At 40.2% G+C, this 15,889-nt stretch overlaps 1 protein-coding gene across 1 annotated transcript in view; it reads right to left on the bottom strand.

Annotated features, from left to right (window-relative positions):
• The window catches only part of ADGRG4 (adhesion G protein-coupled receptor G4), a 59,370-nt gene that overhangs the window by 19,044 nt on the left and 24,437 nt on the right, over window positions 1–15,889 (bottom strand). Inside the window, 7 exon segments of the mRNA XM_067723996.1 lie at window positions 317–413; window positions 2,592–2,634; window positions 10,162–10,280; window positions 12,030–12,162; window positions 13,356–13,448; window positions 13,451–13,518; window positions 15,038–15,083. Of these exon segments, the coding sequence (XP_067580097.1) occupies window positions 317–413; window positions 2,592–2,634; window positions 10,162–10,280; window positions 12,030–12,162; window positions 13,356–13,448; window positions 13,451–13,518; window positions 15,038–15,083 (599 nt within the window).

A 15,889-nucleotide genomic window follows, 5' to 3' on the forward strand; every position in this document is an offset into this window, starting at 1 on the left:
AAAACATATATTAATATACACACAGGAAAAGAACCTGAAAGAATATACATAAAGATGTTAAAGGTGGTGATCTCTTGGGAGGGGGATTATAGGGACCTTTTCTGTAATGTTTGAATTTTGACAAGCAGGCATTAATTTTATAAGGAGAAAAATAAATATTTGTTTCAATTTGCTCTACTTTGAATGAACAAGGTAAGGGGCTGTTTTTCCACTTGCGTGGAACTTTTCCACAACTTAGTTCACACATATATTTCTGGTCTGTAATCTAATAAAAAGTTGTCAAAATTCTATAAGGAGTGATTGAGAGACAACTCACCATTAAGACTCCAAAATGGGTGAGATGGTCACACTGACAGATTGTGTAATTTAGGTTTGTTTCCTTTACTTTACAGCCTGACGTCCACCTTGCCCATCTGCAAGCGACAGAAGGGAATTTCAAAGCAATTTTGCTTTTCTCAGAAATGTTTAACTTTTCATTATATGTACCTTTCCAAAGTGTGCTATAATTAGTATTGTTTGTTAAGGCAGCAGGATAGCCGTATAATTGAACACTGAAATTAAATTAAGTCTAATAGGCAAAAGTGACTTGTGGGGAACTTCGTAAATGGCATAACTTCTTTGGTTCTCACTTTTCCCATTCTTCTACAGATTAGGAGACAGACTTCAATGATGAACAACAGTTCTACCACCATGCTGGAATGACAGAGTAAGGACTGTTTTTTCAAGGAGCACAAAGGGGAAACGGGTAGATCTAGAACTTTTTGAAGGGCATGAGCTATGGAATATAGGCTGACACGTGGGCTTCCTTGGTGGGACTGGAATAAACATCTGAAACAGCCAGCTCAACCCAGAATTCAAATGGTCTCAAGTGCTTTGCATTTAAGCCAGATGATGGTCTGGAACTCCTCAGGGCCAATTAAAGCCTCTGGTCTATTTGCCACCTGCCTAGTTTCTCACTCCTAAGCATATTCAGTGTTCTAGAACTAACCCACATACCTCAAGAACCTGTAGAGCTTGCGTACTAGACCAGGTTTAGAGTAAAACCTCCAGAGTAGTACCAGACCAGAGGGGTTATCCTAGGGCAGGCATCTAAGTGTGGTCAAAATTTGTCCATCCAGGATAATGATAATAGATCCCAGAAGTTCTGGATCCATGGACAGAGGGGTAGGGGCCAAAGATGACCTGGGAGGAGCCCAGCAAGAGGCATTATGAACACACAGATCAACTTACTGAGGCTGTGGGGAACAAAGTCTACCATTTTACGGAAATCTTATCCTGGGCGACTTGGAGGGGACCAGAAAAGGACAGCGCTATCTCTGTTATAGGAAAGCAGTAGTATTCCACATGCCAGGGAGTCGAATGGGAAGAGAATTTCCCCCTTTTTCCCCCAGAACTCCGAGGATACTAAAAAAAGGAAAAGTCCCAGGCAGAGCTTCCACAGGTGGAAGGCCTGGTCCCAGAGCCACTCCTGACATTCCAGGGGCAATTGCTTCCGTGTGGAATTCTCTGAGATTTGGCTATATCCCTGGAGATTCCAATGGCAATGACAAGCTTAAGAGGAACCCATTCAGCAATCCCCTTCCACGACCCCTTCTCTTTTTTTTTTAAATTTTTATTGGAGTGTAGTTGATTTACAACATTGTGTTAGTTTCTGCTGTACAGCAAAGTGAATCAGTTATACATATACATATAACCACTATTTTTAGATTCTTTTCCCATATAGGTTATTACAAAATATTGAGTAGAGTTCCCTTTGCTATACAGTAGGTCCTTGTTGGTTATCTATTTTATATATAGTGGTGTGTATATGTCAATCCCAGTCTCCCAATTTATTCCTCCCCCCTTTCCCTCTGGGTAACCATGTAAAAAATCAAATTTTTCACATCCGTGACTCTATTTCTGTTTTGTAAATAAGTTCATTTGTACCATTTTTTTTAGAGTCCACATATAAGCGATATCATATGGTATTTGTCTTTCTCTATCTGACTTACTTCACTCAGTGTGACAACCTCTAGGTCCATCCATGTTGCTGCAAATGGCATTATTTCCACGACCCCTTCTCTTATGGTCCCCAAAGACTCATACCCAGCCAAGCAGGAAGGACCCTTCGAGATCAACTAGAAAGTCTTATCCCCTTCGTGAAAAGATAAAAAGATTGAAGCCCCTAGAGAGTAAATGGACCACCCAAGGTTACACAGTCAATGTAGAAGAGAAGAAGGAAAAATGTGGCCAGTCTAATGGGAAAGACAGATAAAGAGAGCCAGATCTTCATCCCTTAACTTTCTTCAAACAGCTCAGGACTGCTCTGTACTGGGTCTTGCAACTTTGTTTCTTCCAGCTTGCTGAGTTATGTGATTTTTTCCCCTGATCTCCAAAATAAGTCTCTTCTCAAAAAGAAAGTTTTACAAAAACTCCCATGCCCTAATTAGATATGAAACTCATGTTTGTATCTTGGTCATTCAGAGTCCCCTATAGGGTCTGATAAGACAGTAACTTCAGTACAACTCGCTCCCATGTAACTGCCAGATAGCAACATGGTCAGGGGCAAAGTCTCATTGAGAACCAAGGCCAAAGCTTGCTAAGAAAAATACTTACTGTTATTCTCAAGGTCCCAAAAGGCACAGTGAACTTGATCTTAATTCTAGAAAAAAGAAAAATCAGAGGCAAATACCTTTCCTTGTGATCGTTACCATACAATGACAACTACACACAAGTGTTTTCTTCTCAATGTTTTCTCAAACACTAGACACACACACACACACACACACACACACACGGACCGTTTGTGAGTTGGTTTTAAAACGAACCCCAAGAATCTTGGGGTTTACAAGTGAGAAAATAGTATGTTACTGCTGCATGGTGAACTGGTATGTGTCCTTTAAAGCATTTGGTAACATAAGAATTTGCCACGTCCTCCTGGTGCAAAGTCCAGGAGGGGACTGTAGATGGTCAGTGCAGGTCTGATGTGAGGTGGGTGTTTCTTGTGGAACCGTGGAATTTGAGGCTCACAGTTTAGGTCAAGCCTTATGGATACAAGATTGAGCCGCCTATCATTAGGCCTAGTGAACATTCCTGAAACACTCTTGCAATCTCCAAGGAAATGGAGGGCAATGAGAAATTGGTTATGGGGGATGCTTGGAGAGCTGTGGCCCCAGCCAGAATGAAGAGATCTTACCCATTAAACATGCTTCATTTCGTATCTATTTCTGTTTAAGTTCCCTCTCCCACTCTTCCTTCTTCCCTTCTAGAATTAAGGTCCATGAAAAATGTGCTGTACCATATGGTCTTTTAGATTGGCAATGAAGGAAGCTATTAAGACTCCACACTGGACATACATTAACATCAAAGAATGGAATAGTAGTTCATTCTTATACCACGGCTAAATTTGATCATTTATTAATATATTCTTTATGTTATGCCATATGACTATGGTTTTAATCCTTTGGTGATAATTAATACATATTTTAATGCTCTTCATGGAAAATCAAAGGATAAAAATGTTCCATTATTTTGAATGAAGTGGTTTGCCTCCCTCAAAAATAAACGGAATTAAGTATCATTTAGAGTGATGGGACAACCAAAAGATCCACCTGCCCCCCCAGTGACTCCCCTGCCAATCTGCCATTGTTCTAGAAACCCACTATATTATTTATCCCTTTAGGCTAAGGCATTATTTCTAGAAGGCCCCAATTACAATACACCTCTGCTACCTGGAATGGGACAATTTTCATTAAGTCTTGGAATCACATCTGTTAAGTAGCCAATGTTTTTTTAAAATATTTATTTGTCTGCGCAGGGTCTTATTTGTGGCACACGACAACCCTCCCAACTTAGTCTAAGAGATGTAGTTTTCTGTAGTGAAAAGGCCAAAGTTGGAGAAACACACTGCGACCCAGGATTGAATTAACCTGCTCTCTGGCTTTATTTCCTTGACTTACAAAATGGCGGCTGTTCAGGGAAAGGAAGTAAACCATTGCTCACTCTTCCACCTTCTGGCTCTAGGCTCCAGTTGTACCTATTTCACTTCTGAACCTTTACAGAAGCAGTGTCCTCTGCCGGAAACACTCCTCCCTCCTTTCCTCACCCTTTTTCATCTTCTAGCTGGTACTCAACCTCGGGTCTCAGCTGATGCCTCTCCTACAGCTGGCCTTTCCTGAGCTCCCACACAGGGGTAGATGCCATCCCCGCGCTTCCAGAGCCCCTGTGCCGTATTGTACTTGCCTCGTGCTTTGTCCCTCTCCCCGAGGACTGCCCGCGAGTGGAGGGGTGGAAGGGGAGGCACGTGTTTTCCAGGAGTGGTGTCTTATCAACGATCCTTAAGGTAGTATGTTGTAATGACAGTTAAGATTTTGATTAAAAGATGTTAGAAGAAGCAGTGTGAAAGCAGGGCTGTGAGACTCAGAACTTGGGGGGGGGATGGGATGTAGTTAAACGGTGGCATCTCTTGTAAGTGCTTACTCCCCCAAAACAGTGGCCCAGGTCCCAGCCTCAGGTCACCCCCTTCCATGTGAGAACCTCCCCCCACCATCCAGCACCACACAAGACACACAGTAGGAATTTAATAAATATTTCCTAACTGAATAAATAACTGGGTGAATAAATGAATAAACTGTGTCACCTCCAGCAGGTCCCTTCCCCTCTCTGGGTCTCAATATCCTCATTGGTAAAATGAGGAGATGGGACACGATGAATTATAAGGACGCTTCCGGTTCTGAAATTGATGGTAGGCTACTTCTAATCCTCCTTCATCTAGCACTATGACGTCTGAAGGCTAATTTTGGCAAAGATCTTTAATCTCTTTCAGTGGAAGGTGTTAGTGAATAAAAATGACTTATTAGGTGTGAAATCTATGCAAAACAGGTTTATCTTTTATTCTACAAAACAAGCACAGCTCTCTGAAGAAAGGAGAGAAACTAAGACTAAAATAATGGCATCTGAGATGATACAGAGAAATTACAAGCTCACCAAAATGGCCTGAGTGCTATGAACCACATTCTTAATTTTTATTAAAATTATTTGTTCATTAACTGGCCTGTCCTGGGTCCAACCTATTATTTCCATTAAAAAAAAAAGGTCTAATAAATATATAGTTACTGAAAACCTGTTGGGTACCTAGCCTTGTGCTAGGTGCCATGAAAATAAAACATGCCTGAGCCATGATATATGCCACAACCTCCTTGGGAATACGAATCTAGAAGCTAGGCAGAGGTGTAAGACAAGAATACAAGCAGGGGGGTGAGGACAAGAGCAGGGACTAATGAACTCCAGGCAAACTTCCTGGGTGGAATTTGAGCTAAGCCCACAGGAACAAATAGAATTTAGATAGAGGGGGAGCAGTTACGGAATTCCAGGAGAACTGAGCATCATACAGACATAGCTAGAGATAATGTGTTATATTTGAGTTGGTATGTGGTATGTTTAAGCTGGCTCAGTACAACCTCCCCCAAAATAACTCTGAAAATTTGACCATTAGAAATTCATTTCTTTGGATAGCATCCTTAGAAAATGCAAACACACCCAGGTATTAACGTATGAACCTCTTAAATACTTGAACTTTGGAGTCAGACATCCTGGGTTTGATTCCTAGCTATGCCACTTCCTAGCTGTGTGACCTTGGGCAAAACTACTTAACTTCTTTGTCTTAGTCTGTTAGGGCTGCTATAACAAAGTCCAGATTAAGTGGCTTATAAACAACAGAAATTTATTTCTCAAAGTTCTGGAGGCTGAAAGTCCAAGATCAAGATGCCTACATGGTTGGGTTCTAGTGAGGGCTTGCTTTCTGGTTGATAGATGGCACCTTCTTGCTGTGTCCTCACATGGTGGAAAGGGTGAGGGTGCTCTCTGGGGCCTCTTTTATAAGGGCATAATTCCCATTCATGAGGGCCCCAGCCTCACGACCTAATCACTGCCCAAACAACCCACTTGCTAATACCATCACCTTGGGGGTTAGGATTTCAACACAAGAATTTTGAGGGGACACAAACATTCAGATCACAGCACTCTTTGAGTCTTGGTTTCTTGTGAGAAGTAGATGAGCTATTAAGTGTAAATAACAACAATTAATAGCGATTATCAACAACGTCATGCAGGGGCTTCCCTGTTGGCGCAGTGGTTAAGAATCCGCCTGCTGAGTCTGTCCTACAGAGTGAAGTAAGTCAGAAAGAGAAAAACAAATACCAATGAATTTGGTAAAGTAGCAGGATACAAAATTAATGCACAGAAATCTCTGGCATTCCTATACACTAATGATGAAAAATCTGAAAGTGAAATCAAGAAAACACTCCCATTTACCATTGCAACAAAAGGAATAAAATATCTAGGAATAAACCTACCTAAGGAGACAAAAGACCTGTGTGCAGAAAATTGTAAGACACTGATGAAAGAAATTAAAGATGATACAAATAGATGGAGAGATATACTATGTTCTTGGATTGGAAAAATCAACATTGTGAAAATGACTCTACTACCCAAAGCAATCTACAGATTCAATGCAATCCCTATCAAACTACCACTGGCATTTTTCACAGAACTAAAACAAAAAATTTCACAATTTGTATGGAAACACAAAAGACCCTGAATAGCCAAAGCAATCTTGAGAACGAAAAACGGACCTGGAGGAATCAGGCTCCCTGACTTCAGACTATACTACAAAGCTACAGTAATCAAGACAGTATGGTACTGGCACAAAAACAGAAATATAGATCAATGGAACAGGATAGAAAGCCCAGAGATAAACCCACGCACATATGGTCACCTTATCTTTGATAAAGGAGGCAGGAATGTACAGTGGAGAAAGGGCAGCCTCTTCAATAAGTGGTGCTGGGAAAACTGGACAGGTACATGTAAAAGTATGAGATTAGATCACTCCCTAACACCATACACAAAAATAAACTCAAAATGGATTAAAGACCTAAATGTAAGGCCAGAAACTATCAAACTCTTAGAGGAAAACATAGGCAGGACACTCTATGACATAAATCACAGCAAGATCCTTTTTGACCCACCTCCTAGAGAAATGGAAATAAAAACAAAACTAAACAAATGGGACCTAATGAAACTTCAAAGCTTTTGCACAGCAAAGGAAACCATAAACAAGACCAAAAGACAACCCTCAGAATGGGAGAAAATATTTGCAAATGAAGCAACTGACAAAGGATTAATCTCCAAAATTTATAAGCAGCTCATACAGCTCAATAACAAAAAACCAAACAACCCAATCCAGAAATGGGCAGAAGACCTAAATAGACATTACTCCAAAGAAGATATACAGCCTGCCAACAGACACATGAAAGAATGCTCAACATCATTAATCATTAGAGAAATGCAAATCAAAACTACAATGAGATATCATCTCACACCAGTCAGAATGGCCATCATCAAAAAATCTACAAACAGTAAATGCTGGAGAGGGTGTGGAGAAAAGGGAACACTCTTGCACTGTTGGTGGGAATGTGAATTGGTACAGCCACTATGGAGAACAGTATGGAGGTTCCTTATAAAACTAAACATAGAACTGCCATATGACCCAGCAATCCAACTACTGGGCATATACCCTGAGAAAACCATAATTCAAAAAGAGTCATGTACCAAAATGTTCATTGCAGCTCTATTTACAGTAGCCCGGAGATGGAAACAACCTAAGTGTCCATCATCGGATGAGTGGATAAAGAAGATGTGGCACATATATACAATGGAATATTACTCAGCCATAAAAAGAAATGAAATTGAGCTATTTGTAATGAGGTGGCTAGACCTAGAGTCTATCATACAGAGTTAAGTAAGTCAGAAAGAGAAAGACAAATACCATATGCTAACACATATATATGGAATTTAAGAAAAAAAATGTCATGAAGAACCTAGGGGTAAGACGGGAATAAAGACACAGACCTACTAAAGAACGGACTTGAGGATATGGGGAGCAGGAAGGGTAAGCTGTGACAAAGCGAGAGAGAGGCATGGACATATATACACTACCAAACGTAAGGTAGGTAGCTAGTGGGAAGCAGCCGCATAGTACAGGGAGATCAGCTCGGTGCTTTGTGACCGCCTGGAGGGGTGGGATAGGGAGGGTGGGAGGGAGGGAGATGCAAGAGGGAGGGGAACATATGTATATGTATAACTGATTCACTTTGTTATAAAGCAGAAACTAACACACCATTGTAAAGCAATTATACTCCAATAAAGATGTAAAAAAAAATGTCAAGAAGGTATATCTACATAAAGTGTAGTTACTACAATAAAATAAAATTAAAAGAAGGAAGAAAGTAGATTGGAGGTTTCCAGGGGTTGAGGGGAGGAGAGAATGGAGACTGACTGCTAACATGTATGGGGTTTCTTTTAGGACTAATTAAAATGTCCTAGAATTAGTGGTGATGGTTGCAAAATCTAGCAAATAGACTAAAAAACACTGAATTGTACACATTACATGGCTGAATTTTATGATGTCAGTACCTCCATAAAAAATTTTAACTACATTGAGATTAACTTATACTTATCAAATCAAGATCCTAAAAATCTGATAACATGCTGTGTCGATTTGAAGATGTTCTGAAACAGGCACTTTCACACTTTGCAAGTGGGAGTATAAGTTGGTGCAATTATTACAGAGAGCATTTTGACACCATCAGAAGTATGATTTATTTGAAAAGACACATGCACCCCAATGTTCATAGCAGCAGTATTTACAATAACCAATACATGGAAGCAACCTCAAAGTCCATTGACAGATGAATGGATAAAGAAGATATAGTATATATATATATATATGTATATATATATATAAAATAGAATATTACTCAGCCATAAAAAAGAATGAAATATGCCATTTGCAGAAACATGGATGGACCTAGAGATTGTCATACTAAGTGAAGTAAGTCAGACAGAGAAAGACACATACCATATGATATCACGAATATGTGGAATCTAAAATATGACACAAAAGAACTTACAAAACAGAAACAGACTCAGACTTAGAAAACAAACTTATGGTTACCAAAGGGGAAGGGGGAGGAGGGATAAGTTAGGAGTCTGGGATTAACAGATACAAACTACTGTATATAAAATATATAAACAACAAGGTCCCTCTGTATAGTGCAGGGAACTCTACTCAATATCTTTTAGTAACGTATAATGGAAAAGAATCTGAAAAAGAATATATATATTTACACATGTATAACTGAATCACTTTGCTGTACCTTTGAAACTAACACATTGTAAATTAACTATACTTCAATTTTAAAAATACTAAAAGAAAAAGGAAAACCATTAAAAAAATTTAAAAATAAAATAAAAAATACTAAAAGAAATAAGACAAATAAGAAAAAAGTGAAATGATAATGTAAAGTCTAGCTTTATCAATTCAAAAAAATTTTGGCATAGCAAATAAAAGATAATTTATCTTAAAGAAAAGTATGACTGACCCAGCAATTCTACTTTTAGGAATTTATGCTTCAAGCATACCATACTTGCACAAAATGACACATGCATGATATCCATTACAGCAGTATTTTAAAAGTAAAGTGTAATTATCAAGTTAAATTACCATCCGCAGGCAACGGTTAAAGAAATCAATTGTAGCATATTCATGCAGTTAATACAACTCAGTGAAAAAAAGAATGTATATTATATTATCATATACTAGTATGATAATATCTGCAATATAATGTTAAGAGGAAAAAGCAAGGTGCAGAACAGCATGTATAGCACGCTCCACTTTGCATACAAAAAGGGAAGAAGAATACACACACACACACACACACACGCATTTCCTTACAGATGCATAGATATCTCCTTGGATACTAACTGAATGGCTGGGGTTAGCAGTGGGAGGGAGAGGTTTCACTGCATACACTTCTTTATTTTTTCAATATTGAACTATATGAAGTATTGCCTATTAAAACTTTTAAAAAATTAAAATAAAACAAAAAATAATGAGCCAACAATTATAAAATAAAAAACATTATCAAACAAAAAACACTGACCGTTCTGACTTCTCATGCTCCACTCCCACCTCCACCAATGTAACTACCTCGTTTCTGAAATTGGATTGTTGTCAGGTAGGTTTTTCTGTGGGTGGTTTGCCTGTACTCTCTCTGGTCTCAGGTCAAGTAGACAAACTAACTGAGTTCCATTATTTCTCTAATGTGTACAGAACAGTCTTACCGTCACTTATTGTAATATTAGCAAGGTCCACAATCTTATTAGGAAGCGCTTGAAGCAATTTGCATTGTTTAAACTTTGGTTTTTCCCAGTGAGATTTGCCAGTGTTGATACTGATTGAGCTGAAAAAGAGAGGAGAGATAACAAAAAGCTTCATGGTTGGAAGATGAGGCCAGAATACTTTGAAAGCGAATGGTGAAGGAACAAGGTGTGTCCTTGGCATGCCTCCCCTTTGCCCATTCCCAGCCTCCTGGCTGAGATAGCAAAGGTGGTAGCCCAGTGTTTGTACAGTGAAGAAAACTTTGCTCCTGGGGAGCAAGTGAATCTAGGGTCCCCATGCAGGAGGTATAAACAGGCAAGAGAGGCTGAGATGGAGCAGGGCCACATCCATCGGACCGAGAGTCAAGGCAGAGATTTTTGCCCCTCTGGACATGACTCCTACCCTCACTTTTGCCCCTTACCCTCATTTGAAGAGGGAATTCCTGTTAGAATTGTGGTCTCTATTTCAGCATATTAATTTACTCAAGGCAGTTAGTATAGCACCCTCTGTGACTCACTGGCCTTCATCATCCACCCTCCACTATGCCCCATCCAATTCAAGCCAGTTCATTTCAAATCAGCTAACACATTTATTGGGAACCTTCTGTGTTCTAGGACTGGTAGTAGGTACTACAGACAAACAGGGCAAGGTCTCGTCCCTTGAGGAGCTTGTAACTTGGTGCTTTGAGACTGTAAATGTAACTACATTTATTAGGCATGATATGAGATGGAAAAAGTGTAGAAACAAAACAGAACCTGTTGAACCATCAATCAAGGAGAACTTATTGGCAACTTTTGAGCTGAGCTGGACGCTAAAAGGACGGAGATGGAGAAAGTGTCCCCCACTCCTCCAACCAAGCAGAGCAAATAGCACAAGCAGAGAAAGAGATGCAAGTCCAGAGTGGCAATGGCCCTTGTTGGCTGGAGTGCATGTTAGGGAAAGGAGCCTGCAGGTCTTGAGTACGTTAGGGGTTTGGACTTAATTCTTGAGGCAATATGGAACTGGAGTGGGAGATTGGAACGATGACAGCCATACGTTAGGAAAATCACGCTGGTGGAGTGTAGCTGGGGGGTAGTGGGCAGTTAGAAGGCAAGGGGACTACTTTAATCGTAGGCACCCAGGGAGTGGCAGTGGGGTAGGAGAAGAAAGGGTAGATGTGAGCTCTGATTATGACCACAAAAGCTGCATGACTTGCTAAGTGATTAGATGCAGGCAGGAAGAGGTAGGACCCTGTCCAAGATGTCACCTCCAAAAGAGAATTTTTAAGCTTTTGTCAAAACCTGCTGCCCCTCTGGCCTGCCCACTTAAGTTAATGGCATAAACCAGTAGCAGAGAGTAGGAAAAGAGGGGCTGATGATTTCAAAAAGGAAAATGTTAAAGTCAACGATAGAAGAGTGATTTAGTAAATTATTATGGCCCATCAACGAGGTAGCTTCTGAGGCAGGTTTTTGAAAAAGTCATTAAGAAGATGAATGTAAAGCATGGAAAACGTTTGATAAACCATTGAGTGAAAGGGTGAATGACATTAGTGCTATAAGGACGGTGAATACCACTACATACAATTTAAAGGGCATACGGTGAAAGGCCAAATGGAAAAATACAACTTAAAAAGAGCTGTGTTCAGGTCGTGGGATTATGGGAGATTTTTTTTTTCTCTTCTGTTTTGAAATTTTTTCTGGAATGTTATTATATGGCATGTGTATGCTTAAGTAGGTCCACAAGGTAAAAGAAAGAAAGGGAGGGAGCATGCTCAAATGACATGGAAACATGCTCCCAATTAAGCAGACCTTTATGTATCTGAACTCTCAATTAGAACTCGGCTGGTACGTACCAGATTCTAGTAGCATTTCCATCCTGATTTTTTCTGCATCTAGTTTGGGCTGTCTCGGTAGGGTGGGTTAAGAGCCACTTATATGTCCCTTTGTATTTAGAGGCTGTTTCTTCAGCTCTGCACTTTCTGGGCTCTACAGAGAAAATGTATGCACATTTGAAAGGGCAAAAGGCACTTAAAAGTTTCATGAACATCCATTATCACCCAACATTATTACCCTGCACATAAACATCAGCTAATAAAAGGGGAAAGTTTTCTACCAGTCAATTTAAACCAGGCTGAAAATAACATTAAATGGAATCTTTTTTTTTTTTTTTTTTAAATAAGGCTCCCAGTACGATCTCACATTTGGTCCTTTGCCTTAAAACTACCACTTGATGGGCCAGTTTTTCTGCTTTGGCTCTATTAAAATGGTACATAGGCATTGAAAAAAATCAAGCCACGCAAAGGGATGTAGAGTGAAAAATCAAATCAGTCCCCACCTGTCGATTGCCTTCCTTTTGAGTGGCAGTTGTTAATAGTTTGAGGTGCAGTGACAGGAGGCTAAAGGCTGGCTTCTTTTTCTGGTGGCGCCTCCCTTCTTAATGGGCTCTGGGGTGGATTCGGTTTTAGTAAACTCAGTGTATTCGTCATCGGTAGTACAGACCAGGGTGCTCTGTTCTCTTGTTGATGCTGACGGCAAGGTTTTGCTGCCAAGTGTTGTCACATCAAGGGAGACATGTCCTGAGCTAAGTTTATGTGGTAAGGTCCCAGGTTTTTTTTTTTTTTTGCGGGGGGAGCTAGTTGTTTTGGCCACGCCACGCGGCTTGCAGGATCTTATTTCCCCAACCAGAGATCGAACCTGGGCCCACGTCAGTGAGAGCATGGAGTCCTAACCACTGGACCACCAGGGAATTCCCAAGGTCCCAGTTTTTACTGACCATCCACGAGGTTTATGACCCTGATTCCAGAAATCAGGGTGGCCGGAGAAGTGGGCCAGCCAGCCTTGCCCAACCATCCCAGTTTTCTCTCTGAGTGAGGATGTAAGACGCCTTCTTCTCCCTCTCTGGTGTATTTAAGCAAGAGAAACAGTCCGCACACTCCATTGATGAACTGGCCGCTGCTAATATCCAGAGCGGATCGATGGTCTCTGGTAACCCCTCTGGCACTCGTTTTTAAAGCTCTTCCAGGTGGAAAGGTTGCCAGGGCAAGATGAGCACTGAGGCTGTGGAAAGGAAATTGAAGACAGTTTCTCTCCCCCTCTGAAGGCAGAATCTCTTACTATGTATGCATTTGGAGCTTTATAACAAAGAGTGAATTTATATGGAAATACCCAATGGAAATTACCTCGTTTTTTCACTGCAACGTGTTCAGACTTTACTAATAACGTCAACTGATCTGGTGTGAAGTTTCCATGAGTGAGGTTGCCATGTATTTTCTTTTGATCCTGCTAATCAATTTGGTGGGCACTAAAGAAGAGTTGGCCTTTATGATGACCTGACAAGCACAGCTAAAAAGAAGAGCAAAAAAAAAAAAGATGTTGGAGTTATGGCCACAGAGTGCAACTTGCCTGCGTTGCAGGTGACTTAATTAGGAGTCCATAAATGTCAAGCACTTTACAGCTGTTAAGTGGCAAATCTTAAGAAATGATGGAAGACAGCATATTGAAGTCATCTGATAAATTTTCTCGTATCCAAAACAAACAACTCAAAACCCATTTTCAAAAGAAGAGTCAGCAACATTTGCATTATGTTGAAATTGACTAGCCATGCGATTTCTAGGAGTTTGTGATAATTAATAGGGAAGATGGAGTACTCAGGATTTATTACTTCAGAGAAAACCTTTTACCCTTCTGGTCTCTAATTTACCCATCATTACTGCAATAATAAGGCAAACAGGCACATGCTCAATTAGTCTATAAAGCTGCGTTCTGAAGAAGGCCTATTTCTATAATAGAATAATAATGATAATAACAGTAGCCAACATTTGTAGAGCTCTTGTTCTGCATGTTTTAATTCATGTTATCTTCACAAGAACTTTATGAGGTAGTGCTATTATTATCCCCATTCTACAGATGAAGGAACTGAGCCTTAGCCAAGGTCACAAAGACCTAATATTTCATTTCGGAATGTTCTGTCTACTAAAAGATATGTTATGAAAGAATAGGGCTGTCCTTAACCTCGATCTCTATAGCGAGGTCCTCAAACATTCTAAATTCCTCTACTCCTCCATTACTGAGCACATTTCAGATTCATAAACTTACCTATGCCTTTTCTCCATTTCCATTTGTAGATACATCTTTTGGAAGAACACATTTCCTATATTTCCTATCAGCTCTTGAAAGTCAGATGCGCCTGTGTTTACCTAAAATTTCTCTCTATGTCCAATCGAAGCCATGCCCCCCCCCCCGCGACTGATCCATATTTGGTGAAGTCCCTGTTCATCCTACCCATTCCACTGGTACCTATCTTCTCAGCTTTCATCTTCTCAGTCTGAAGAGGACTCTTCTTTTTGAACCCTCTCCTCTTGCTGCAAGAGTAGAGCAGACCCTCTACCCTTAGCACCCTGAACATTTTAATGACCTTTCCATGAGCCTCCTATGGCTATATGTCCTTCTTGGGCTGCATCGAGCAGACCAGCAATAGCCAGTGTTCCGGGAGGAGTCAGACCACGAGTCTGAACAGGACCGAGGCTGCTTTCCATGTTGTTTTTCAATTTCCCTGCTCAGTATTTCCTGGACTTTTTTGATGACAATAAATGCTTTATTGACCTATCCCCAAATTATGACCACTTTGGACCCCATTTTCTCTTCACTACAAAGAGGCAGCAGGCAGGCTGTTAGGCTGTGCCGTGACCAACAAAAACAACTTATTTCGTGAAGGCAAGAGCCCATTTACAGCATCTGTAAAATAACCACCAGGTACTTTGATCTCCTTCTGACAACTCTGACCAACAGGCTACACATACAGAATTAAATGGAAGGAAAATCAGAACTAAATGTACCAGCTACGAATAAACTCAGCTCCTACCTGTATGGTACACGGGAAATTGTAGCCATTCCTTGCCCTTCTCTCTGTTTCAAATAACACAAAAGAAAAGTACGTAGTCACTGAAATCTTTAAACAAACGTCACAATTGACTAGGGGGCTTATCGTTAACAACCACGATCGTAATTATACTTTACATTTATGTAACCCATTGCCATCTAAAAATCACCTGCAAAAACATCAATGCATTTAGTCCTGACACCAACACTGTAGGGTAGGTAATGCAGGGGTGGTCACCCCATTTTCTAGTCTCACAGAACTTAAATGATCTGCCCAGTATCCCACAGCTGATGGCTCACAGGATTTGGATCCAAACATGGCGATGATAATTTTAACACTAGCAAGATTTCACTGTACTCTATGTCCTGTGCTAAGTACTGTATGTAAGTTATCTCGTTCCATCTTTCCAACAGCCCTGTGAAGAACGGTGATATTATTATCCTCATTTTACAGATGAGGAAACTGAGACATAGGAAGTTTAATTAAGTTGCCCAAGGTCTCACAGTTAGGAAGTGGAAAAGCAGAGATTCTAACCCAGGCAGCCTGACTCTGGGGACCATATTATCACCAAAAGGTTTTTACATCTATTATTTGACAGGAATTTTACTTATGTGATGTTATCTATACTGTGTTCAATCTTTAAATTCTGACTCAGGTATTTACAGAGTGTATTTTAAATGATGGCAGATAATTTGGAATGCACTGTAGGCTTGACTGTATTTTGTATAGTCAAAATATTTGTCTCAGATTTAAACACCTTAAACCCTGGGCGCATACTAATTCTTTCAGAATCTAACATTGTAAAGCTTTGAGGCACTGGAACAGATGATGGAA

Source organism: Pseudorca crassidens, chromosome X (assembly GCF_039906515.1).
Source record: "Pseudorca crassidens isolate mPseCra1 chromosome X, mPseCra1.hap1, whole genome shotgun sequence".
Classification (NCBI taxonomy): Eukaryota; Metazoa; Chordata; class Mammalia; order Artiodactyla; family Delphinidae; genus Pseudorca; species Pseudorca crassidens.